Source organism: Cyrtonyx montezumae, unplaced genomic scaffold, assembly GCF_038088225.1.
Source record: "Cyrtonyx montezumae isolate F1298 unplaced genomic scaffold, pur_monq_1.0 scaffold_18, whole genome shotgun sequence".
NCBI lineage: Eukaryota > Metazoa > Chordata > Aves > Galliformes > Odontophoridae > Cyrtonyx > Cyrtonyx montezumae.
Genome location: NW_027071914.1, coordinates 10,979,020 through 11,006,170, shown reverse-complemented (window position 1 = coordinate 11,006,170; position 27,151 = coordinate 10,979,020). Strand labels below are relative to the sequence as shown.

Sequence of the window (27,151 nt, the reverse complement as noted above, 5' to 3'; positions counted from 1 at the left end):
TGTGACTAGGACAAAAAGGCACATGTAAACAAATGAGTGGAGATCCCCTAAGCACACTGCTGGAGGAGATGGGGATTTACAAATGAGTGGTGGGGGACATTATGAGCTTGGACTTCTGGGCCATTTTCCATCTCTGGAAACGCAGCAGCACTTCTTTGGAGAGCTGAGAGTGCACACCAGTCATTTCAGTGCCTGGGGAATAACTAACTCCTGCTTAAATGCTCTAGGATGTGGCATAAAAAATGCAATTTCTAATGGCAAATTACAAACTTTATTAGCATAGTCTCCAAGGGTCACTCGAACATGCTGAATCAAGGGCAGCACTGGAACCCCTGAAGTGATCTGCATCTTTATTTATTCTTACAGCATTCCCTCGGCTTAATTTTTCTCTTGATTATATAAAAGCGACAAGAAACCTTGTATTTGCTGATTTTTATATTTCTTTGCATTTCAAAGTTAAGCAGCATTCACTGCTATTTCTTCTGTTCCTCACAGTCTGAGTTGTATTCAAGGAAAAGCATTAGTAAAACACAAAGAAAAACAAATTTAATTCCGTAACACGGTATTAATAAGAACACAGATCCCAGAAATACTACTGAATAATGCATACTCTAAAAGAAGCTTCTTTATACAGTGAGCTTTAAAGGTGAGATGGCAAAATTTGCACAAAGATTTTAAATTTTCATAGTTGAAGCTTTGGCCTTTGGTTTACACCCACTGATATTTTGAGGGCTCACAAATGTCTCTCAATGCAGCTTGAAACAGGTCCTTTTTATTTGCAGTGCAGCTGTGCTTTTTTCCAGGCCATCCACTGATGATGCAGTAGCTCTTCACAGCACAAAAAGGTTGTTTTCTCCTTCAGAGCCACTGAAAACTTTTTCAAGGTCTTCAGCTGGTCTAAGGCTGTAGTGATAAGCATAGATCAGTATGGATGGGCCAAAAGCACTTTGATGCTTCAGAACACCCTCTCTTTTTTGCAGTGTTGGCACATTCTCCTTGAAACAGAGACTAGAAGCTACGGAGTCCATTGGTTTCAATGGTAGAAGGTCTACTTATTTACACCATGAAGTATTTACCCTGCATGCAACGTTCCAGAAGTTAGGAAAAGCCTGCTCAGATCTTACAGTGACAGCTGGCAGATAAACACTAGGGGGTTCAGAAAGGAGCCCCTCCTTGGTCCCCAGCCCTCATCTCCTAGGTGCAGTATGCAGTGGGGACCACTTACTATTTAAATATATTGTTATTAGAAAAGGGTGATTCTCCAATGCATGTGTTTTATTAGGAAAAATCCTGTGTTCAAGACAAGCCAGAAAACACGAGCTTATTAGGAACACCTGCACTGACTGATTCATCATACTTAAATGTCTCACATCTGTTTCAAAATGATCACCTCAGTGGTCACCTGATATACTTCTGCATGACTTAAAGAGGATGTGATGGGGTGTGGTGGCCCCATAAGGGCTACAAGATTTACCCACTGGTGAAAGGCTTGGTTTGCCACGGTGCTGTATTGTGCCCTTCCTGGGGCCCTTTTTTTTTTTGTTGTTGTTTTATTCGTTCTGTTTTTCTTTTAGAATGGATTGCTACTCCATGGAGGACTGTTTGTAAATCTGATCCCTATCTGAGCCAAGATGAGCAGATGAGGAAAAAAATTGCCTTTTTTTCACCACTTCTGTCTTCCTTGCTTTAAACCAGCCTCACTAGGCTCGAGTACTAGGATTTACTCTGTCTGTAGCTGGGAACTAGATGATCTTCAGGGTCCTCTTCCAACATGTACTATTCTGTGATATCATTTGGTCAAAGAATGGTGAGGAATTTTCTAAAACTGGTGTCAGCTGCTAACATTCCCCAGTGCTCTGGGTGTCTGTTCAACACTAATTTGAGAAGTTTCCAGAAACCACTGTTGGATCTTCTGGGGTGAAGTTGTCTGATAAATGACATTATCAGTCCTACAAACCAATACTATATACTCATTACAATTAGTGACAAATAATTTCTGTTTCTAATAAAAAAATATGTTGGAACTTTTAATGGAAAACTATAAAATGAATTACCTTTTCATTATAAACTTCCTCGTGTGTCTACCTAAAAGCAAAAAAATATTGTCACAATGACCAAAAAAAAAGAAGAAATCTGCAATTCTTTCAAATGAGTTCAGAAACAAAGACAGCAAGCTGCAACGTTTCTGTGAGCTAAAAAGGAAAGAAAGTTCTAAGTTACAGCAGTGTTCACCAGGAGCAATTCCAGGACCACATATATATATATATAGGACCACATTACTAAGAACAGGAGCTGCAGTGAGAATCAGAACTTGACTAGTGAACCAGTTCTTTGCACAGATTTCCTCCTGCTGCATCCCTACCTCATCCCCACAGTGCACGGTCCTGGGCTATGGACAACAGCTCATAAAACGAACTGAGTGTTGTTACACAGTCTATGGAAGATCTACTAGAGAATTCATGAGAGATACAGAAGGATATCTGCATTAGGCCACTATTGGAAACATTAAATAAAAATAAGTGCTCAGTGGTACTTACGTTTCCAAAGTAATGATAAAAGTATCAACATCAAAATAACAGATATCCCTATGAGAGATACACTGAGAATGGTGGAGATGGGAAACTGGAAAAGAGAAGAAAAAAACTGAAAAGTCTTTGAAAGCATTTCTGCATCAGAGCTATCCATGCAGAAGTGAGCTCCAGGCTAAGAGCTCTGAAATAACTGCTTGAGGCTGAGTTTGCAACACTCTTCTCAGCTTGCCAGAAGACACGTCAGGATGATCATGATAAACAGCATGAATTGCCTGTTAAATATTTAATAAACCTGTCTCTGAAGCATTTGAGCCTAAATTCATTCCACTAAATACGAACTTCTTAGTCTATAGGAGCTTAGTCACCCTCATCTTTCTCTTAAGTAGAGACAGGGAAATGCAGCAACCTCCCAAAGGGGCCTCTTGCCTGGTCACACCCCAAGGACAACACCTCATACAGAGGTGCTGGGGGGATGAGGAATTTTTGGAAGTGCCCAAACCAGATGGGATTGCTGCAGTTTTTAACACTACCCACAGGATTAGCAAAAGGTGAATAGGTGGTTCCTGAGCTCCTGCACAAAAGTCCAGGCTATTGTTTCGCAAAGATTGTCCATTTGGCATCAGCACATTGAAAAATCACCAGCTCATCCTGCTGTCCCACCTTCTCGTTAGTCAAACACCCGTGAAACTTACGGAAAATTTCATCCCAGCTTTCTCTGTATTAATGGCTGAACTCAGTGAAGCCTCTAAAAACAAGAGAGAAGAAAATAATTATTGACAGTCATCTGAGGGAGGGAGGGCCAACATGCAAAGGCTGGCCCTGAATAGGAGAAGTGAAGCACTGCTCAACCAGCAGTTTACAATCTCTTTCAGCCACAAACTGTATACAGGCAACCATCAGGAAAAGTCAGCCTTCATCAAGGAAATAAGAGGCTTCCAAGGGACAGGACAAGAAGCAAGACAGAAGAAACTTGTCACTTGTAAGAGTTCTAACTTCTGTAAGCATGACGAGATGTAGCAGAGAGCATGGCTGGTCAGCAGGGCACAAGTCTAACTAGAGGAGCTGCCTCTGTTTGTGGTCACAGTTATGTGTGGTTGCTTTAGCTGGAAGCCACAGGAAATACCTTTATGTTATTTTCAGATAACTTACCACAGGGCTTAAGGTAGCTCTGTCAAGATGATGCTTTGGTGGGTTTCCTCTCTTTCTTTTTTTTATTTAATCTTAGGTTATTAAAAATAATTCAGTTCTGGTCTTCTAAGCTTTGGGCATAGGAATGAACTAAACAAATGCTTAAGAAATCTTGCAGCAAACTAATAGGCTACAGTCCTCTGATCCTATTTTCATTCTAGTTGGTGAATTTAAAGTCACAAAAATATTAACCTGGGCACTCTGGGCTCATCATGACCTCATGCTATGAAATACTGAAGTATTTAAGTATTTGAAGATCTCAGTCCCTTACAGGAAGCACCCAACACTGAGCAGCATCCCAAAACAGACGAGTGGCTGAGCTCAGCAAATTGAAACTGCAGCTCATCTCAGGACAGGAAAATTTCTGTGCATTGGGTCATCCCCTAATGTATAGAAAGACTGTGATGAGAAGTACTTCCAAGGGTCTGACAAGGGAACAACCACAGAGCCTCTGTATTAGCAAAATGCACTGGGGATCAGATGAGTCACTTGCCAGGGCACGTATATTTAACACACTTATGGTGTCCAAAACCACAACTGAAGGAAACACTGTATGCACGAGGCTCCTGGAATGTCACCTGGCAGCAGGGATGATCAGGTAGTCACAAGTAATCCCTCTGGAAGAAATGTGCATTTTTTTTTTCTTTTCCTCCTGTGGATAACTCTTTTGGTGGATCTCCCACAAATATATCAGTTCAGATCAGCTTCCCTGTGACAGCTGAGCTGCTCTGTTCCCATCTTACCAAAGCATGTGTTTGAATGATATCAAAGACATGGACAGGACACAGGTATCTCACATGCATGCAATTTTAGCAACAGAATTTTCCATTGGAGTGGAAAACAGATTCTGGCAAGTAACAAATGCAGCATATCTCACTCTGGCACACATGTCCCACAGGTCAAAATTAGACTTTCTGGCAGCGAACCACAGCATGGATGGTGGAGCAACTATTGGTTCCTCTTCTTCGTACCTGAGGGACCAAGGGTTAACTTTGGCGTCTGAAGTGTGGTTGGCGCTGGCGGGGCAGTTGCTGGGGGAAAGCAGGCAAAGACAGAAGAGAAACTAAATGAGAGCCTGCTCAGCAGGAACCAAACACCCAGCTAAGCCAATCTGTCTCGCAAACTCATGTGAGAAATTGACTAACAAAAACAGATGAGGTTCTGTCTGAACTTGGCTTATGGAGCAGCTCCATCAAACACAAACTGGGCACCATACACCTTGATTTCTAATGCTCGAGTAGATTCTCAGCACCTCTGAAACATTACAATACGATGATGCCCATGCAAAAACATGGGTTTTGTTTTGTTTTTGTTTTTTAATTAAGAAACAGTGCTTAACTATGCTGCAGCATTTTCAGATATGTGGCTGTTGGAAACAGCATGACAAGTTTTTGCAGGGGTGGGAGCATGCATGATTCACACAGCATGGTACATTGCCTGCTGTTACTCATACAGTGACGGTTCTCTCTAGCCCACGGTTTCCTCCTGAATCCCAGTGGTAAGACTCTTTCCAAGACTCCCTATATTTACAAAAACAGTACTTTGGCATTATCCAGAATTATATCAAAAAAGATAAGAAGCAAAATAATGTTCACAAATTCTCAGGAGACCAGTTGAGTCTCTTTCATGAGCTTCCATGGGTATTCAGGAATGGTTTCTGCTGCAATTCTCTAGATCTATCAAAAGAAGGTCTGGAAAAAACTAAATACTATGTGTTTGTAGTGTCCTCTCTTAACAGCCAGATATGACACCATCCTTGAATTTTAGCTTTCCATTTTTAAAGTCATCATTTCCAGATTCTGGTGGACAGGCTCTGACACCCGAATAAAACTATCTGCTCTTCATTTGTACTTGAATGAGAACCATAAAGTGCAAACTTCACGTGAGTTTGTCCATTTCTCAGGCCTGTCATGATTTTGTACCCCAGCTCCTTTTCACTTGAAAGATTGACTGATGGTTTCCATTGCCTACTGCTTTCCATCATCACCAGGGGCACACAATGGGCACTGGAGAGCTGAGCCTGCAACCACATCTGGCCGAATCTGTTCAGTGATGACATTCAGGGAGTGTTTGAAACAGAAAGCTCAGTGGATTCACACTGATGACAGATCAGATATCTGACAGTTCAGCTTGGATGGTGACAAACAGCAGCTTTTAATTCAGACCTGAGATACCCAACAGCAGAAAGTGACTTAAAACCTGCTTCCTTTGGAGGCCTTAAAAACATGTTTTTTCATCTGTTGCTCCATACTGACTTCAGACAACCACTCTGTGGACACCAAATCCCTCTCACTGACACATGTAACAAATAGCTATCAGTAAATGTTTGGTACACTCCTAAGAGTAGTCGATACTTCCATTTATGACAACTTAATCATTTCTCTGAACGTGCAACATCTGACCTTCCAGCGTTATTGTACTCACCTACAGCTGGCACATCATTTATCAAGAGAGAAGTGTTGGCCTCTTCAGTGGTGTCTGCAGTCAGAAGTATACTTGGGAATTCGGTAGTCACTGAAACAAAATAAAAGCCACTGCTCATAAAGATCACTGCTTTGGGGATTCTACATATGGTGTTCAGAACTGCTCGTGCAGTTTCTGCATCTGCAACTAAGGCGAAACTAAACCACCGTTCTCATGTCTGCAGCTTATCTGAGTAAAAGGCTTTTTCAGTGAGGCATTTCACTTGTCTTTCCCAAATCAAGAAATACAATAGTGCAGGCAAGAGTGAGTCTCCCAACTCCAGCATAAAATTTTGCATTCTGTTGTACTTGAAGAGGTTTCTACCAACTTATTTCTTCAGACTTCTAAAACTTCTCTGAAGGCAAAACCAGTCACCTGTTCTGTTGACCATTCCCCTTGGTTTGGTGTCAGTCACAACATGTGATCTCCATTTCCTTAAACATAATACATATAGGTATACCCATGAATGTCTCAAAGAAACCTTCCAAGCTATAATTAATAATTTGTCTTTGGAAAGTTGCTACAATGCCTGAGTCAGCTTAACACAATAAATCTTGTTACACAGACAGAAAAAAGCATTGGTGCTGGTTATTTTTGTACCTTCAGGAGGAGAGGCAGGCTCTGTTGAGCAGAACACGCCTTCATTTTCAGTCCATGCATCTGTTGTTTGGAAATTGGTTGAAAATTCTGGGAGAACGCTGGTTGTCACCATTTTTTCCAGAAAGTTATTGCTTGTTTTCTCATCAAATGTTGGGGAAGACATGGTGGTTGCAGGTGCTGCTGAGGGGACAGCAGCCCATGTGGCTGCTTGAAGATCAGGAGATTCTCGGGGAGCAAAAGCTGTTGTTCCAAAATGGCTGGTGGAAATGGAAGCTCTTCCCGTGGTTGTTGTCACCACTTGAGGTGCTGCATGGAAAAATTGTAACCAAAAAAGAAAACGTGGATCTCAGCATTCACAGCTTACCTTGAGGAAAGCCAATTAACCAAATTAATGAAAACCACCTATTTACTAAAATATGGTGAATGAATTTGAGAGAATTGTTTTAAAATAGTTTTCTAATCAGCAGAAACCAAGCCTCAGGTGAGCAACTGCCAGTGTTCTGGATTTAATATTTTTTGCAAGTTTAAAACACTCCTTCCTGGCCCTCTCACAAAATGGAAGGACTAAAACCTTGCATAGCAAATCTCCTAAATATGCAGAATATTTTTGCTCTTCAATGACCTAAAATTATAGACAGAGTCCCTCAGTCATTCTAGATAAAAGAAGGCTTGGTTTTCAACCAGTCCTTTTTTACGAACTGTTGCCCTAAGACTAGGAGATAGCAAAGGGATTGCAGTATTTTTGCCCCACTCTCCCAATAAATTGCTTACAATGGGCATATCTAGAGCTCTCTATCACCAACAATTGCACCCCAGAACAACCTCCTGTAAAGACAGAAAAATAATTGCTCTTTCTGCATTGGGGAGAGCGGCTACCATCTTCTCCCTGTATTTTGCAAAGCTTTACAGCCTCTTCTTGGCTTTGCAATATCCCTACTTTAACATGCATCTTGGCCAAATAAGGGAGAAGTCATTTGGAACCCTAAGACAAAATTTCTTTACATGGATTTCCTTGTAAAATAAGTAAAATCAAACCAATCTTTACCATTAGATGAATACCAAATGAAAAATTCAATTTAATTCCATTTCCAAAGGTTCTTCTGATGATTCCAATTTCATTTAAATCCACAAATATAGTGATGAAATGTAAAATAAAACATTTCATTTGAAAGAAAAAATGGCTCAAGTAATGATTTTCTCATTAGAATTGCTCATTGACTTAGATTCAAATGGGCAACTTGTCTCAGCCCTCCACTATTTCCATCAATAACAACACCTTCCATCAAAAACAAACTGCCAAACAGACACAACTGGGTTTTCACTTCTCCTGCAGTGTTGGGTTTCTCCCAGGTAATTGTACAAAAGTCCCAAAACTCATCTCTGAGCACCACCAGCCAAATGCTCCTTTTGATGTCATTAAACCAGTCCGGGATCTCCATGCAGCAGCAGTATGTGCACAACATCTGATTGCATTTCCATTTTGATAAGGAAAATGAGGCACTGGCACAGGTTATCCAGAGGTGGTGGTACCCCAGCCCTGCAGATATCCAAAGTCAGGCTGGAGGGGCTTTGATGGAGCTCCACGTGATGGAGTTGTGCATGTCCCTGTTCATTGAAGGGAGGTTGGACCCAATGGTCCTTAAGGATCCCTTCCATAACAGATGATTCTATGATTCTAAAACATACTATCTGTATGCATACTCACACATGTTTCAAATAAACTTTCCAAGGTACAATTAATTATCTGTCCCTAAGAATCTTCATGATGCCGGAATCAGGCTAACATAGACTTTCTCTGTTACACAGGCAAGTAAAGCATTGGAGCTGGTTATTTTTATACCTTCAGGAAGAAGGATTAACTCTGTTGAGTTGAAGACGCCATCACCTTCAGTCCTCACATCAGCTGCTTGGAAACTGGCTGAATAATCTGGGAGAGCACTGGTTGACACCATTTTTTCTAGAGAAGTGCTACTTGTCTCATCAAATATTGGGGGAAGAAATGCAGTTGTTACTGTTGGAGCCTCAGTGGTTGCAGGAGCTGCTGGGGGGACAGTGGTCATCAAGAAAACAGCAGTCTGCACTGTTCTTTGAAGATCAGAGGTGGTTTGGGGTGCAAAAGTTGTTTTTCTGGAACGTTTTGTGGATTTGGAACCATTTTTCGTAGTCTTTTTCTTCACACTCGTTGCTGTATAGAAAGATTGTAACTGAGAGATCAGCTGAATCAGAGCATTCCTTGAGGAAAGCCAAATGAGAATTTACCAAAACCATATCTACCTACTTAAATACTGTGACTTAAGTTAGGAGAGTTACTGTTCAAATTTATTGCCTAATTGGCAGAAATCAAGCCTCAATTTGTGGGTTTGATTTATTTGTAGGTTGCAAGTGGTTATTCCCTGACACGCTCACAGAAACAAAAGAGCCAGAATCTTGTATGGCTCAAAAATCCAGAGAAGGCCCCAGAACTCACCTGTGAGCACCACCAGCCGAATGTTCTGCTTAATGTCATTGAACCAGCCAGGGATCTCCACGCGGCAGCAGTATGTGCCCGCATCTTCTGCCTTCACCTTCTGAATTGTCAGAGACACGTCTCCATAGGAAATATAGCCCTGCAGGTTGTACCGCTGTGATGTTCTGAATGTCACCCTGCTCCCAGTGGTGTGCAAAAGTTTGTTATTGCACTTAGAGTTTGGGCACGGGCCTCTGCCCCAGCACATATCAGAGACGTCCTTCGCTCGTGCCACCCGGTAGGAGCAAGGCAATGTGACAGGTTGTCCTATCACTCCTCGAACAACAGTTGCTGACGCTGTGTGCACTGCTGAGGAAGAAAAAACTAGGAGTAAATGCATGCATGTGCATGATGACAAAAGCCCAAGACTGTTGTTGATGACCCAAACACAGATCAGACGTGTGCAAATGGAATTTGAGATTTCAACTCCCATCCCACTGCCTGTTCTAAGAGACTCTTTGAAAGCTGTTCAGAAACCTGTTTTGAAACTCGTTTGGTGTTCTCAGTCTGCCATCGCTTCCTTTGAACAAAAAGTTCTGTCATGGATGCCTTTCCATGACAGACTCAATAGTAGGTGCCAAATTACCTACTCTTGTGTGAAATTAGGTCCTAATTAAGTTGGCAGAGCAGTGGGATCTGCCTAGGGGAATCTATTCTCATAAAGCTCTTTCAGTCCCTGAGCAAGCCCTACCAACTCTAAATTACCTGCAGACCTGTGTTCACAAGAACTTTAACAGCTATTGTTAAATCAATGTTAAAAACAGCAGATGCAGACTTGAATTGTGTTTTTACTCCTGATGACCAGCTCTTCTTTTGGTTTACAGCCAATACCCACCTTAGCATCTGCTTTGCTATCATTCCTTCTTAACTTTCCATGCAATTCCCAGATGGCCCTGAAAGGGTTTTCTTCCTCATGAGAGACACTACACAAAAATAGAAGTTTACATACAGTGATAAATCTCCTCTGGTTTACATTCATCCTGTATTTGTTGGTCCTACCTGCTTTGCTGACTTTCCCCCACGTTATCATTTACAAACAGTAGAGCAGGAACCAAGGGACGTGGGGAATATCTAGATCTGGTCCTCCACTGTAGCAAGAGGATCACCCCACAGATTGATATCTCATAGGCAGTTTCCTTACCCCAAAGAGGACTTACAGCAGTTGCTGCTATGACCAGCTCTGGCACTGCTTTGCCAAACATTTCAATTTTGCCAGCTTTTTGGCGTGACTCCCAGATAGCAAACAGTGATGCCTCCAATTATGTCCATGTTTCTCTTGGGTTTTTTTTTCTTTAATGGACTATTCCCCAGGTGAGGTTTTAGTCTGTGGAAGGCTGCCTCATGTTATTGGGATGACATTTCAGCTTCATTATCCCTTATCCCATTGGCAACATAAGTTGACTGGTTCAGGTTTCCACTGCTCCAAATGCTAAAAGAGTGGGAGCAGACAAAACAACATGCAACGTGGCATGAAGGGCAGAAGTTTTAGCAGTGAAACAAATGAAGAATTTGCAAAAAATAAAAATAAAAAGAGAGAGAGAGAGAACTTCTGACTATAGCACAAGGCTTTGCAAAGTGGCTGCTTGTTTCACTGCTTGGAAAAAGTAGGTTCTTCTGGTGACAAGAGAACAAAATAATTCATCTGGTTGGCCTTGAAAGTAGAGAAGCATGGGATTAGACACTGGAGAAGGTTAACATAGTCAACCCAACAAAGATGTGTTTAAAACCAAGACCAGCTTGAACTATTCCTGGAGGTGACAACACCACAGTTTGAGAATGAATGGGCTTCTGCTCTTGTTTCATCCCTGTATTGCACAGTGCAAAAATAGCTTCACTAAGCAACCCTTTAACAAAGGGTTCTGCCTGTTCTTCTCTTTAAAATAAGCAGACATTAGAGTTTACTAAAAGAGAAAAAAAAAAAAAGAAAGAAAAATGAATAAAGGGGAAGACACAAGGCACCAGAATGTCTCCAGGGCAGTTTCCCACCAGTATTGGTGCTAGGAAGTTATATTTTTTGCAGTTTCAAGTCCTCTTTTAATTTATGTGAAGCTAATATTCCAAGCATCTGCCTGCACCACAGATTAGCAGGGAGAGAGCTTCAATACCACAACTGTCTTGCTTTAACAGTATGAACCCCTAACCAAAGGCCATGTAATTTCCTTCTCAGCTGCAGCCTCTTCAACAGACACATTTTCCAGAAGAAATAGTAAACAGAATTGAATTTAAATACCTTTGATATTAAGAAAGAAATTCCTGAGACTGCTCTATGCTGATACCTTTGACTTGTCCTTGTCTATGGCAGTGACCTGCCTAGGCATCCAGTCTTGACCCAAGGCATTTGGAGAAACTGCTGTGCCTGGGCAGTCAGACTGAAGTCAGTGAGGTTTGTCACCCTGAATCTTTAATCCAAATGAAAGAGAAATGGACTCCAGATGTCTATTTCATATTCCAAGGTGGGAAAGTATTCATAATTGTTTAGATCGTATATTTATATACCCATATTTATATACCGTTTCCCTTGTAACAACCTTCAATTATAGATAGCATTAAGCAGTATAATTGCTGTTGTAATGGTTTTATCTCATGTAGACTGGTCATTGGATGGACAAAGACATTCAAGACAGTTGGCTGAAAAAGAATTTTTTTCCTTACTCTCTTCCAGGAATAGCTTTTTCCTTTTTTTTTTTTTTCAGAAGACAATGGATGACTTTTTCCTATCTACTTTATTTCTTATTTCTCCTTAAAACCTTTGCAGTAATGAGGTGTCAGAGAAAATATCCTATAAACCAGAAATAAATATTTAACTGCCAATCTTACTTCCTTGAGTCTCAAGATACTGTTTCACAGTAAGAGCTGGATTGAAGAGAAGGTAACAAAAAGTCATTCTCATCCTTCAGTAGCTCTGCATAAAAGAGTTTTTGAAAACACGAGCAAATGGAGACCAGTCCCTCCAATTTACGTTGAGGATGAAGATACAGAGAGGAAAGAGGCCTCTTATTTCTTCTGCTGAGTCTGGCAAAAGACCAAAAATATTATGGAACTCCCTAGGCTGCATCACAGGGCCATTTGCACAGCAGAGACCTCAATATATTCCACCACCTACCAAAATCTTTCCACTACTTTTCACAGTGATTTAAGGACAGCACAATTGCTGTCATTATTATATTGGACAATTAATCCCGGCAGAGATTGGTCAATTAATATTTAGTCATCTCAGGCAGCATTTCCTGAAATACTGGAGTGATTTACAAGCACAACTCTCACTAGAGCTCATGCCTCACTGGAAGTGGGTGAAGTCATGTTTCATGAGCCACATTCAGCAATTTGGAAACTGCATCACTGATGCCTAGATGTGCATGCAGAAATTACTACTACTTCTTTGAGGATCCAGGATTTTAGATGGGCAAGCACTCAGTGTCTGAGTTTAGAAGGAGAATAATCTCCAGACATGCTTTCCTTCATGGTTGGACTAGATGATCTTAGTGGTCTTTTCCAGCCTTAATGATTCTATGATTCCTGTGACAGTATGCAGTTCAAAGCAGCAGACAGCCCTCAGAGAGTTTCGGGAAATATTTTTTTTATCATGTGTATATGTTCATTACTCTAACAATATTTCAATTCCCTGGCTTGGGTTGTGTCTGCCATTGGTCATAGTGTAGACACAGATAGAGAAGCAAAATCAGCAATACATATTCAGTAGAAGTAAATGAAGTAGATAATCTGGGGGACAGAGGAAACTAACCAAGTTTATAGATAGAAGAAACCACATATATATTTTAAATTAAAATAATAACATCTTGAGATGTTAACTCTATGAGTTAATTCTGTAAGTTAAACAAAATTTTTGAAACTGTATAAAATCCTTTTTCCCTGTGATGCATACATAACATGGGTAAAACAAGTGCTGCCATTAATTTTTTTCTTCTCTGAGCGATCACATAATCAAGCAGAAGAAGACTCACCTATAAAGATCTGTATCATAATCCAGTGGAACAACACAAAATGGGACATTTTGGCTGATGGCAACCCCAGGTCAATGAGAGGAAGAAGAGAAAACTAGACTTTATAGCTACCATAAAAGATGCTGAGTGAGCCCAACTGAAGTTTCATTTCTCCATTTCCAGATTTTACGTACCACAATTGCTTCTGTTTTCCGGATAGGTGCCTTCTTCCTCTCTCCCTTTCCAAGACACTGAGCATAGTACTAATATCAGACAGTTGTGGGTTGTTTTTTTTTTTTTTTGCCTTCCGTGAATTCTTAAGATTGATTACTCTTATGTGGTGAGCAGGAAGAATGAACTGTGCTCTTACACTCTTAAACATTTGGCTTAATCTCCACCTGTGTCTTCAGTTTTCCAAATCCCTTCTTTGCCCTTGATTCTGCCTTCTCTGTCTTTTCCCAGCTTCATATTTTCCTCATCCTTACTTGTTAAGTGATCATCTGCATCAACTCCCAGTCCAGTGTTTTTCTTAGACTTTCTCTTGCTGTTGACTTACTTCAAAAAGCCTTTTTTATTGACTGATATCACACTGGTCAGTGTCAGCTCAGGCTGAGCTTTGACTTTTTTTTGTTTCCTTGCTGCAAATGCAAATTGCAGGTAGACAGACAAAACTCTGTGTAAGTAAATGTAACGTGGTGCAAATGGGGAAAATAATTCTAAACTCTACTCCCTCAGGAATGGGACTTAGGACTTGTCAGGCATAGTACCATGAAAATATCACATCTATGCTTGGTAACACTGAGGGGGAAAAAAAGGCATATTTTAACTATTATTATTAAAAATTCCATATTCTCTTTTGACAAGCTATCTATTCCTTGAAAAGAGAACAAATCAGAAGACATCATTAGACATATGCACAAGTCTACTTTGAATCTCATCAGTAGTTCTAGTTCCCACTACTTAAAAATAAAAATAAAAAATAAAAAATAAAGGTTAGAACCAAAAAGATTTTGAGGAAGGACAAAAGGAATGGTGAAAAAAAATGGAAGAGCTTCCATAGTTGGGATAAGTAAATGGTCCATATCAAGTCAGCCTGGAAAAGAGATACAGGCTTACAAAATCTTGAGCAGTACAGGAGGGCTGGAGAGGGATTAACATTTTGATACCACCCCTACTCCCAACATAGCATCAGAGAATGATTCTTGTTTGCAGACCCGTTGACATCCTTATCCATCACAGCAACACTACGTTACTATGGCAAGAAGTAGATCCTTGATAGTCTAGATTGCAGCTAAGCCAGAATGACTTGCTCCTTTCACCAGCACGTAGCCATCCAATGCTGCATTAGACAACTCAAGAAGCATGAAGTTCGAAGAACTCTTCTGAGTTTATTCTGAATGGGATGCTTCAGTGTAGCATTATAGCTGTCAGTAGGGATACACACAACAATACAGTGTCCAATTGTCAATATTATAAGGCACATTAACCAGCAATCAGTAAAATACCTAATTTACAGTATTCTACCATGTACAGTTCATACAATGCCAAATACACACAGCTCCAGCCATTCTGTGAATGAAAGATCTGATGAAACATAACATGTTTCAGATACATTTCCTCTATAACAGGTCTTAGTTCCTCCTTCCTGTTCTATCGCTCACTAGCATACAGTCATCATGAGCCACTGCTCAGCTGACGCCAATGCAAGGAAAAGCTGAATTCCACCTGGGACATTAATTTGGGTCTTTATCCAGCTACTAATTTCAGTGAAGTTTCTCAAAACAGAATTGACCAGCCTGTTTCAAGAAACTGGGGAAGGAAGAGAGAAGCGTGGCATACAAGTTTGCTTCTTTACCAAGACTGGGCATTGAAAAAGGCCACCCAAAATCCATCACATTCAAGCATGCTAGGACAAACTAGAAAAATGTGCTTTTCTTTCTTTATCTATACTGCTATCTAGTGGATTCTTGCAGGCAGAAAGGCAGAGAGCTCTATGACTTGTCAGCCTTATCAAGTTTGATAGGCTGCCAGCTGTGTGCAGCTGGAAAACCTCTTAATAGGTGAACAGAATCAAGTGCCACCTGCACGACTCTGGAGGCTGTTTTTGAAATGCCTATTCCAAGATGCACTGACAAGAGTGAACATTACTTGCGTGAAAACTCTCTGATACAAAAACTAGTCCTAATTTGCCTGTAATATTTAGTAAAAAAAGCCCTTATGGGCAAGCAGTTTTCATGAACAGCAATACTCACACTCCTTAAAAGCACAAGTGGTTGGAATCAGATGATTTTGGAAACCACTCACTTCTTGTCCTAATCCCTGTAAAGATCATTTATTTGGTAAAAGAGGCAAGAAGCAGAAATTGCTGAAGATGTTTTGTGAGCTTTGGTTCAGAGATCAGGTCAGACTTCCTCCAGCTCTGCCAGAGCCCGCAGCCATGACCTGTCAGCCAGACAGACGGAAAGCATCATCTGCAGTGGGGCCACTGATTCTAGTTTAGTAGCTGCTGCTAACAGTCAAACAAATAAATACAATCTTAAACTAACAGAACTATTCTAGTTTCAGTAACTTCTTATCCAAGGCAGCACGTGACATGAAGAAAGCAAATGGCAGAGCTGGTTAGCAACTGAGGACAGGAGGTGTAACTGCTCCACTGACCTCAGCTCCTCATAACAGCACAACCGGACCACGGCCGAGTGCATCAGCTGTTAACATGAACACCTACTGATTCTGTTTCTGTTATTGCTCCTTTATGCCTCAGTGGTTGACATAGCTTTGTTCTACGCACAGCTACCTTGAAAATGATCTTAATGACAAAATTAGCTCTAAGTCTGCTGTCCTTTTATGGCAGCAGGGTGTGCTTTAGGCATTGCACGTTGCTGCAGGGGCTGAACTACGGGCTGAAATTTGCACTCAATAATACCTGGTCACTCTCCTGCCTGAAAGAGCAGAAAACTACAGAGCAGATCTGTTTGCATGATTGCTTTAGAGATCTGAAAATTAAATCTTCCACCCTGAGAATGTCTCAGGGCACTCATGGGCCCAAGGAGAAAGCCACAGCAAGAAAGTGATGCATTTTGCAGAGTGAAACGCACTTAGTCACACTTCTCTGAAAGCAAGGTGTAAAAGCAAGTATTCCTCAGGCTCCAATGACACCCCATGGGAGGGTGAGCACCAGCAGCTCCTCCAGCTTTAACCACGGGTAGGCAGAAATTCACACACCACATAACCGAGCTGTTATAGGGAACAGGCATGCACAACTTCAAAAAAAAATTAAGGAAAAGCATTTTGATATAGGATTACTGCTAAGGTTTCTCATTGTCTGTGTCAAGGCAGCTGTGAGGTCACTCTTCCCCTCAGATGACAGTTTGTTTTGTAGCTAGTAGATAGTACACCCAATAGACACAAGTTTTAAAACTGTGGGTGGTTTGTGACTGAAGAGTCATCCTGCCACTTCATTTTTTCAGAAGGTAAGAGAGAATTTGAAGCAGACTGCATCATAGAACAGCTTAGGTTGGAGGGGGACTTTAAAGCCCATACAGTTCCAATCCCACACACAGGCTGCTTGCCCCACACCAGATCTGGCTGCCCAGGACCCCATCCCACCTGGTCCTGAGCACCTCCAGGGATGGGGCACCCACAGCTCTAGGCAGCACTGCCAGGATCACATCAGCCTCTGAGTAACGCTTTTTTTCCCCAACATCTCACCTAAATGTCCCCTCTTTTAGTTTAAAACCATACCCTCTTGTCTATGGTAACTTTCCTTACAGTTTGATAAACAGAATCTGGAAATTTCCATTGCAGCCAGCAGGGTTTCTGTTTCTGGAACAAGCTGATAAAAGTTTTTAATTAGAATTGTAGCTTTTATTTGCTTTATTAGAATGATATGAGTGATGCTTTAGTAGTCCAGTCACACTTAGCTGCAGAGCAGAGGGAGCAGCTAACATTTTGGAAAATACTTAAAAGTCCCAGAGATGACAAAGGCAGGCATGCATACAGTTAGTGTATTGTGTAAATGTTTTCCTCTGCGTGGATCTCAACTTCCAGGGCACTTTGGTTCCCAGCACGTTCTGGTCTCCAAAATGCAACAGAGCTGCACACATGAGTAAAAACAAGGCTATTAAACAACAGACAATCGAAACACAAAAGAGCAGATTGTTAAGGAACAAGCTCATTGGAAAAAAGTGTTAAATATGCAAAAACACTTATTTAAACACAACTGATAATGAATCATTTTTCCATTTATGAGACAACCCACATTTGAAGTTTGTCTACTCCCTAATGCACTGAATTGGCAGTTAGATTCACTTTTTGTTTACTAACTAAGGATGAGTAGCAGGATTTATTAATTTCTTTCACAATGTTTCTTATTAATTTGAGATTAAAAAGAAAAAATCAAATTAGAGTATGTACAGTCAGCATGCATCTAGCAGGAATCACAGCAATTGCTTTTGGGACCTAGTTTTTTCTATTAGCTGAAGCAGAAATAGAATACTTACCTTGCAAACTTACTCACTTTCTTCATATTGCGTAAATATCCTAAGGATCATCCAGAATGAAAATAAAAAAAATAAACATTGTTTTTTAAGGCATTCAAAGCAAGCAAAGTTGCAAGTTTAGCCAAAAAAAAATAAAAGTGCAAGGAACGAAATTAGGGAACTTTAACCAGAGGATTTCAGTATAGGAAATCCCCACACTTCCACGAAGTATATAATTCATGTGGTTTGGTCTGAGCAAGAGCATCTCAGGAGAAAGTCTGGCACATGAAAAACATTGGGTACAGTGACAGGAAATCTGTGTCCCTTCACTTATCACTGGGAAGGTCTGGGACAACACAGGCAGTGCCTGAGGGGAAAGGAGCAGGGCAGGGGATGTGGGCTTGTACCATGTGTCCTCACTAAATCCAGGTAAGGTGGACATAAGCTTACTTTCATGACATAGGAGACACGTGGCATTTGCCACAGGTGTGATTTTAAGTACACAACCCACACTAAAATAAAATAAAAAAACTCTGAGAAGTACTTACGTCTACCTAGGATCAGCCCCAAAACAAGGATGACCAGAAATGCCACACACAATCCAGTTCTGAGGTAAACACTCTTTTCTGAATACTGCTGACTATGAGTTGATATGGATGAATTCTGTCAAACACAAAACAGATTAGTGCCAGTGGAACTCAGAGCTTACATCTCTCACAGGACCCAGAGGCCATTTGTGCATTTTGAAAACCTGCAGTGAAAATGCACTTGAGAACAAGAGCCCAACTTGACATACTAGTTTCAAGAATTCACAAGGCAACACTTGTGAACCCTGCTGTGAAACATATTATTTCTTAACATTGTCAAAGAACCTGAGGTTATGACCAGTCCCATTTGTTCCCGGTTCCTTTCAGCCCAAGGAAGAAGCCTAACATTTAATACTGTTTGGTGAATGTCTTTATTTAATCATAAGATTAAATATCCCCCTGGTGTTTTCCTTCTGCCTCCCTTTTTGTCAGCTTACTCAGTAGTTATTCAAAGCTTTATCCTAGGAAGCGAATGTGCCTTCACCATTCAGCACTACTTCTTCTGGAAGCCAGCCAGCCGATAGGTATCCAACCTCTCTTTAAGAGCTGGGAAGATGCTGAAAGCTAGTACTGTCCCTGACTGTCTGCACGTGCAGCACTACGAATGCCCAGAGTACATACTACCTCACAGTACATAACATCAGGCCTTCCCCTTGGCTGTCTTGTATTCCGGACAAAATTAAGATGATGCTACTGCCCGTTAACACACAGCACGAGCTGGTGGACTCAGCAGAGCAGACAGTGCTGTGTGCCCTGTGGTCCAATTCTGACCCTTTCCCATGTCCTGCTGGTACCTGCAGGGTTGAGGTTACTTCTGGGTAGTCTGAGGTGCTCGAGTAGGAACCAGAAGCCTGAAAGGCAATACAAATGTTGCTAATGGTCTTCCCAGTTTAGTAGGAAGGAAACAGTTTTTGCAAGCAAAGCACTTTGTTCTCTCCCTTGCATAATGACCCCATAAGCATTCTTTTGGAAGCAATAAATGAGCAGACCAGAAAAACAAAACAAAACAAAAAAACCCCCATTCTTTTGCAATCAAAATGAAATGCCATAATTTAACTGCAGGATTGACTCAGTAACTTCCGATGTACTAAGTACATAATCTCAGTACAGCACAACAGAGATGCTTACAGTCTCAGGAGCTTCTGAAACAGAAATTGATGGCCACGTGCTGACAGTAAAGGATGCTTCACTGGCACTCCCAGGAGCTGAGCAAAAGCAAGACAAATCAATATCATTTACACAGAAAACCATTCTGCTTGGACAAAGAATGTATACTACTGACCTGAGATCATTGAACCTAAGTACCTTGGTCTGGAGTCATGGCTGTGCATATTATAAAGACATTGGTGCCATCCAAAGGCTTTGGAAAACTCCTCATATACTGGAACCTCCAGTGACCTTTTCAGAGCTTTGAAATCCCTCCAGAAAACACTTGCTATTACCTCAACACAGAGCCTAGAAAGATGGAGTTACCGAGTTGGGCTCTGGATCCATATCATAGATCAGAGGAGGCAGTGGATGTAAAATTAGATTATGTGATGAAAATTGATAAGCACCAGCTCAGGGCCTTGAATGTGAATTGATGTAGAGTTGCAGACAGCAAGTGATACTTTTGAAGTCCCAGATCACAGCTATACAATAAACAGCCAACTGAAGTGTGATACATTTGCATAGGGCATGCAGAGGATGTTGAGGTAATTTCCCAGAGCAATTTTCAATATTTAAAATAGAACTACAAATTGCTATGTTATCTGCACCATCCATCACAGTTTCTGTGTGTGTTGTCAGATGATACAAGACTCCTGAAAACAAAATCTCCTATTCATGTTATGACAATCCCAGGTGGCTCCTTTCATGTTATAAATGGTTAACCTTATGCCATAATCTGAGTTTTGAAGAGTGAGGATCATCTGCTTCACTGTTCTCTTTTTCAAGGCAGATGCTGCAACAGCCCTACATCAGAGGAACACAGTCACCCATCTTTTTAAGTCTCCCCAGGCAGAAATTAACTTGTATTCTCAAAGCACAAAAAATTGTTCCCTAGCAGATAAGGAAGATGTCACATGATTAAGAAAACCCGTGAGAGCTAAGACTGGAAGCCATATCATTTGCAACAAGAATAGAAACAGTTTGAGAAAATTTTCACTTCTTCTTCCAAGAAGGAAATGCAAGTGTTGTAACATTTTAGTGTTGCTCAACTGGTAACATTTGAGATGAAGGGATAAATACAAATAGCATCCCTGTTTTTTCTTTCAAAATCCTGACAATAAGCTCTCATTAGACTACGAACTCTCCTGTGCACACTGGAAATTAAAATTGGCTTTCTCAGATTAAAAAAAACAACTGAGTGGGTATATGACCGATGTCTATAAACACATAAAGCAAAGTGGAACAAAGCTGAGTAAGGAATGGATGCTCCAACACAATGATGGTCCTCACCTGAGACCATTCATATACTACAGGGGATGTGGGCAATCTCTGAGACATGAGCTACAGCAGGATAAGAGAATACTTACAATACAATATATCATATCATAAAATTTCTGCTGTTTCCATATTTCTCCTTAATTATCTGCAGTTGACAGCTAATGGAGCAGAGATCCTGAACTAGATGTACTTCTGAACCAACCCAGCAAAATAGTTCTTTGTTACATTACCTTAAGCAACAAGTGCTTTGATTAAATAGCGAGCACACACACAATGCTTGTAGCACCAATGAAGCATCTAGTTAAGCCCAACACCTGGGGAGCCAAGTACATGTTCCTTCTGCTAAGCTCTTTATGTAATGTGAGGTACAATTTACCTGCCAAGTTCAGATCTCAAGTTCTCTGGTATGTTCAGTAAATTTTAGCCAAGACATTTCTGTCATCTGTCATTTTGTTTCTTTTTTAAGATGCCCATTTTCAATGCAGCTAATATATGCTACTGAGATTAATACTTGGAAAAAGTTACCTGAGGTCGGTGGAGAGGTGTGAGTGAGAGGACTTGCAGTAGAGACCCTAGCTGATGTCAGAAAAACAAACAACATGCATTATAATTCATGTCAATTCATGTAGTGAAAAAGTGAAAATGGTTCTGTAAAAGTGTGCTAAAACCAGGTACACATCTGTGGGACAATTGTTCCATATGATTTCATGCTTCAAGTAGAGAAGAACTGAAATCAAAAGAAGACTTAATGTAAAGAAAAATTGTCCATGCTAGTTGTATTTCCCTGGGCTTTACCATGGAGTCCAGAAGAAAAAGTTGAAGCATCGTCTTTGTGATAAAGCTGCAAGTATGGCACATCAGATACCCTACAGTGCCCTTCTTCAATTCTATAAATAGTGCTTTCAAGAAAGCTTAGTAGCACTGTATACCATTAAAACAAAGCACCACTGCCCTAGTTGTTTGCTTTTTTAATTATTATTACTGCATTGACTGTAGTAGGATTACAACATTCTCAAAGACAGATTAGCTTTAACCCAACTAACGGCAGGTCTGCCAGATGCTACAGGTTGATCCTATGGATGCTTACAGAAATCACTTCCTCCACAAGCTTCAAACTCCAGACTGAGCAGCAGAGTCACCATAACAGCACTCATGCAGGAGCACACCTGCACTCACCTCTCTCAACCACCACCTGGAGGTTGGTTGTCTCATCGTTGAACAAGCCCGGGATCTCCACACGGCAGCAGTACGTCCCACTGTCTGCTTCCTGGGCATTCAGGATGGTGAGGGACACGTTGCCCTTCAGCAGGTCTCCTTTCAGCACATACCTTGTGTGGTACTGCTCTGTCACCCTCCGTCCATCTGTCCAGATAATGGGGCGAGAACATTTTGAACTGGGGCAAGCATCACGTCCCCAGCACATTGAGGTGATGTCGTACTCTGTCTTAACCCTGTAAAAGCAGGGCACAGTGATATTCTGGCCAACCTCTCCCTTCACAAGCAATCCTGACACTGTGGGTCCTGTGGACAGAAATACAAACATTAAATAGACGGTGCAGGCAAAAAGGTGAAGAGAGAAGAGAGTTTGGATCTGCACACCTCTGTGGCTTCTCTTCAGCCACATCTAGTACAAGCAGTCTGTTTGTCCCTTAGTTTAGATTTAATCCAAGCCAGGCATGGGAGTACAGAGAGGCACCATTTTCCATTAAAACCATAGAGGGAAATCCTCCCTCCCTTTCTATGAAAAGCCACTGAAAGGCAGTTTTCATCAGAATCACAGCTGTGCATTTCCTTTTTTCTTTCACTAAGAAAGGAGTGTGTCAGTCTTCTGACAGTGCTTGTCAGAAGAGATCTTCAGAGCTTTCCTGAAAACTTCTACACCTTCTTTTTTCATTAGCTCACATTTCCCCCTCATTCTTACCAAGCTGCTAACCTGTTCATTTCCCACTGCATGGGATCAAGTATGCAAAGGTGTTGACCTATGCACATGAACATTTCAGGGGTCACAAGTATAGAAGTAGGAAATAGTCTAGCAACTAATCATCTCTAAGGAACATCCCTGTATATCACTGGCATGGGCATTGCTCTAGCTGGGTAGCCCAACTTGCGCCAGTGGATCCCAGGCACCATATGGCTTCATTGCCATTGTTCCCTGGGAAAACGTTGCCCTGCCCAATTGCATCTCAGCCATTCTTTTTCCTAAACTATTCTGTAATAATTATGTCAGTCTTGTTCTAAGTTACCACAGTAACATAATAGAAACTAATCTCAGAAAAGAATGCATTGTATTTAATACAAAAAGGAAACTCTAAACGATTCTCATCGTAAAAGGCCTTAGAAAAAAAACTGTATGAAAAAAACCCCTGTAATCTCTCTTTTCTGTTTGTTCAACATATCCTACCAACAAACACTGAGTGTCCATCTGCCTGTATTAATATCTCTGTTTTAAAAGGGAGATAAGATCATCAGGACACTGTTGAGACACTCTGATAAACTTCTACTGAATATGCAAAACAGCAGTTTCTGCGACACACAACCACTCTTACCCAAAATCTCTGTGCAACCCTCCCCTCCGTCCACTTGCAGCTATTTTTCACACCCACTGAGTTACCTGTAAGCCAGATCAGGAGGATCCAGTCCAGGAAGAAATGAGAAGACATTGTGGCCGAAGATGAGGAACGCTGTTATTCACTCTGTGCACCTACATTCAAAATAAACTATTGTCTTCATAAACTGCTGGTTTTACTTCTCAGTACCAGCACGTCAGCCTCGAACAGGGTGATGTCCTTTGGTTTGATCAGGATTGCCTTTCCTGTGGTTAGGCTATTAGTCACTGAAACTGCTGCTGCTGAGAACACACGCAGCTGAGTGCTTGCTGATTGTGGTTTGACTAAAAGGTTAAAATACTCAGCAGTACTTCAGAAGTCTACTTCTCTTTCCCCCCCCTCCCCCCCAGATCTGCTTGATTAGAGCAGGTTAAGCTGTTGTTAGTACCACCGAGCTGAGGCACCAATAACTCATTGCCCCAGACTGCTCCCCAAACCCTCTTACCATCCTGATAGAATTAGGGGGAAGAGGTTACATAAAATGAGTGGTAAAGAGAAAGCATTCGGCAATGTAACAGCTTCTTAAGAATGGTTCTATCAGTGGTCACTTAGAAAATTATCACTTGAAAAATGGTGTTCCCGGCCACTCTGGGTTACCTCGAGTGAGGGCATGATGCCTTCCAATATTGTGCAGACTAGAACTGCACCTGCGATCAAATGTGATCCGTAGCAAATTAATATTCTCTGCTGAAGCAGATTATCTACCCTACACCCTTTTACACAGACAAATTAAGTCACAAGGAACGATTTCTTACTAATAACCAATAATTGTGGCCAAGGGGCAGAGCTACACCAGCAACATACCTGCTGGAAAAGGCTGGAAGAGGAAGAGGAGGTGGTATCTGCATGCGGACTTCAGATTTTCAGAGGATCAGAACTCAGATCAGAGGACTGTTTAAGAAAATACTTCCTCTCTGCTACTCCTTTTTCTGGGGAGATAGCACACTGCACGCAGCTTTCACATATTGCTCTGATCATTAACAGCAGTATCCGGGGACTGCTCTGCAATCACAGAACGTAGCTTTGCTTTTCTTCCCTTTTGCCCACTGACAACACCCTTGGCTTCCCTGTTTCAAATAACTGCACTTGTTATCCCTGAGCTCACTCAGGCTAACAAAAGCATCTGCTCGTTGCTCATATTAACTTTATCCTACAGAGCTTCACAGGACATATAGAATCCAACGCATTTCATAGGAGTCAAGTACTTCAAATATTGTCATTACATCCAAAAGCAACATCAGGATAAGACCTCATCATCACGTGCAGGCTAATTAGAAAAGACAATATTCATAGCCTCACTTTTAAGTGAGTCATACCCTTCTACACAGTCAGAAATGCAGTTTCCCTACATGGCACACATCACCCACTGCCTTCACTGCAGCTACAGTTGGTTTTTTTTATTATTATTATTTTTAATCTAAAGCTTTACTAGGAGAAAGGACAATTGTCATTGTATCAATTTGACAACAGAAACTTACCATTTCGGATGTAGAAAAGCTTGGGAAGTAGCACAATCTCCTGCAGGTACTTATCTAAGGGTTTGCTTTAAAGGTACACCCCCAAGAATTGAAAGAAAGTTATTTCTGAAACTTCTCAGAAAGTGAAAGCAGCTTTAAGATTTTAAATGGCTCAATCCCCATTTACTTCAATCCCTTCACCTGAAGAAGCTAATTACAGTTATTAGTTACTGCTAGAACCCAGCCTGCAGCTGAAACTACAGCACCTGGGCCTACAACTTTAATAAAACATTTAAAAAAATGAAGAAATCAACCAAAAACGTCCTGAGCATCTACAGCAGTTGAATGGCAGAGTTAGAACCAGTGTCTGCTCCACAGCACACGATCTCTCTTATCCACAACACAAAACTGTTTCTTTCTATCTTCCACTCAAAAAAACACTTGCAAAGCAGATACTCAATTCAGCTGACTCACGATTGTTTTAATTACTGGAAAACAACACAGTTTAGACAGTTCAGGGAGTGGTAGTTGCAGAGGTCAAAAGGTTTTAACTCCATAAAGTTATTTCTAAACACTTCTGAAAAAACATGCTTCCACTTTACTATTACTTACATCACATGTACTTGAAATAGCAGATGAGTTCCTGCCATGAGTCTCCTGTTTGCTTGTTCATCCTCAGCTACAGTGATCTCAGTCCCACCGCCCAACAGTTAAGGTCCACCTGCTCATTTAAATCAATCTGCAAGCTTGAAAGCAGCTGAATTATCTAAGAAATATATACTTTTTCATTATGACTGTTAAAATAGTTTCAGCAAGTTCCATCATCCACAAAGTTCCACAAATCTATTTTTTCTTTTATTAAGATGCTGTATCTAGTTTGGAAAATATATATTCTAGAGTGTTCTGTGGCAAGAAGATGGAAGTAGGATTTCCCCAGCAGGAGGGGTTGGGCAAAGAAACCACTTCTTCATTATCAAATTACTCTTTTCCACTCACCATGGGTTTGATCCAACTCCAGTTCTCTTTAAACGTGACTGATTTAGCTTTCATTTGACAGACTTCAAGGATCTTTCTAACTTAAAGGTTCTCAGTATAAAAGCCAGTTATGTATTTAATCAAATTAGCTGTAGAGACCCACAACATCACAAATCTAAACAAGACAAATTACACCATGATACATATGTAATAAAACAATTCTAAGTTCTCTATAACACTGTCACATTACTACAAAATTAGAAAGGAGTGGATTTCTCAGATTTTACATTAATTATTAATATTGAATAACACATTCCTGAAAAGACCCATTTAAAGTGTAAACAACTAACATTTATTTGAAATGCAGGAACTGTTAGCTTCAATTTCAGTCAGTCAGATCCCCTGCTTCCACAGCACAAGGCAATTACAAAATGAAGCATGCCCCAAAACGCTGAAAGTGACAGAATGACACTGAACAGAAAAAGCTGCACAAAGCCTAAGTTCTTGTTTTCACTAGTACACACATAGCTCACACAAAATATTAAATATTCTCATCTCACTTAGCAATTCACAACCTCCCCCGAGTAGGTGTGAATGTTTCAACTGCTGGTACAACAAAAAGACAAAATACAGCATATACCCTCAGATCCCATTTGGCCTCTCTCTATTGTAAGAGAATGTACAAAATGCTTCCTTCATGTCATCTCATCAATAATGCTACACATCGCTGCATCTTTGTCTAAAACCTGATCCCTCTTGCAACCAGAACGTTCTCTCTGTTTTTCACTCTGTCCAATGCAGTTGTTTCCATCATCAGTGTCCATTGGCTCTGTTTTCACTCCCAGTCCTCCCTCTGAATGAGGAAGATCATCAGGCAAGGATGCCAGGCAGTTCTGAATCATCTCCACAACTCGCTCTAAATGCTTCTGAAATCGCTCTGCAGTTTCCAAACGCTGACGTTTCTGCACTTCCATCATGACTCGCAGGGTCTCCCTAGCCTGGTGGGGACGGTACTCATTTATAAGATGATGGACATGAACAAAAAGCAGTTTCAAGTCCTCCAGTTTCTCTTCTCGCTTTATACTCCCTGGACTCCTGATCAAGATATCCAAGAGATCCAAAAAGTTGACCAAGATAGACATGTTAAGCTTTCTTAATTCCTTCTTGTGATCAAACTGCATTGGATGCAGCCGTTCGATGCCCTGGCTTTCCAAGGGTCGGATGATCAGATCATCACACTGGAACTGATTACCAAACATCATGTAACTGTCTTTCACAGGTGGAGGTGGCTTTGGTGCCAAGCCTTTACGTATGTTTTCATCAGTATATTCTTTTATATACTGCATTGGAGGTGGAGGGAGGGCACTCACTTGCTGAGGTTCACCCATTTTT

General features: G+C 41.0%; 2 protein-coding genes across 2 annotated transcripts; both read right to left on the bottom strand.

Annotated features, from left to right (window-relative positions):
* Positions 1–276: 276 nt before the first annotated feature.
* Positions 277–25,472, bottom strand: LOC136047771 (T-cell immunoglobulin and mucin domain-containing protein 4-like). The gene is made up of 15 exons (XM_065735067.1): positions 25,397–25,472; positions 23,333–23,611; positions 21,898–22,242; positions 21,247–21,297; positions 19,423–19,499; positions 18,256–18,370; positions 17,729–17,768; positions 9,250–9,755; positions 6,783–7,088; positions 6,144–6,233; positions 4,691–4,750; positions 3,224–3,276; positions 2,538–2,622; positions 2,055–2,085; positions 277–903 (listed from the first exon to the last, which is right to left on the bottom strand). The coding sequence occupies exons 2-15, from the start codon at positions 23,379–23,381 to the stop codon at positions 831–833; spliced, it is 1,881 nt and encodes a 626-aa protein (XP_065591139.1). The 5' UTR covers positions 23,382–23,611; positions 25,397–25,472; the 3' UTR covers positions 277–830.
* Positions 25,473–26,278: 806 nt separating this feature from the next.
* MED7 (mediator complex subunit 7) lies at positions 26,279–27,151 on the bottom strand. Its single transcript, XM_065734992.1, has one exon. It carries the CDS (start codon positions 27,145–27,147, stop codon positions 26,455–26,457), a length of 693 nt encoding a protein of 230 aa, XP_065591064.1. The 5' UTR covers positions 27,148–27,151; the 3' UTR covers positions 26,279–26,454.

Excerpts from the sequence above, each read along its gene's own strand:
- MED7 (XM_065734992.1), bottom strand. The coding sequence starts at position 27,147 with ATGGGTGAACCTCAGCAAGTGAGTGCCCTCCCTCCACCTCCAATGCAG.
- LOC136047771 (XM_065735067.1), bottom strand. The coding sequence starts at position 23,381 with ATGTCTTCTCATTTCTTCCTGGACTGGATCCTCCTGATCTGGCTTACA. Across the intron at positions 19,500-21,246 it reads CACCTCTCCACCGACCTCAG|CTCCTGGGAGTGCCAGTGAA; the intron begins GTAACTTTTTCC and ends GCTTTTGCTCAG. Across the intron at positions 904-2,054 it reads AGGAAGTTTATAATGAAAAG|CCTTAGACCAGCTGAAGACC; the intron begins GTAATTCATTTT and ends TTATCACTACAG.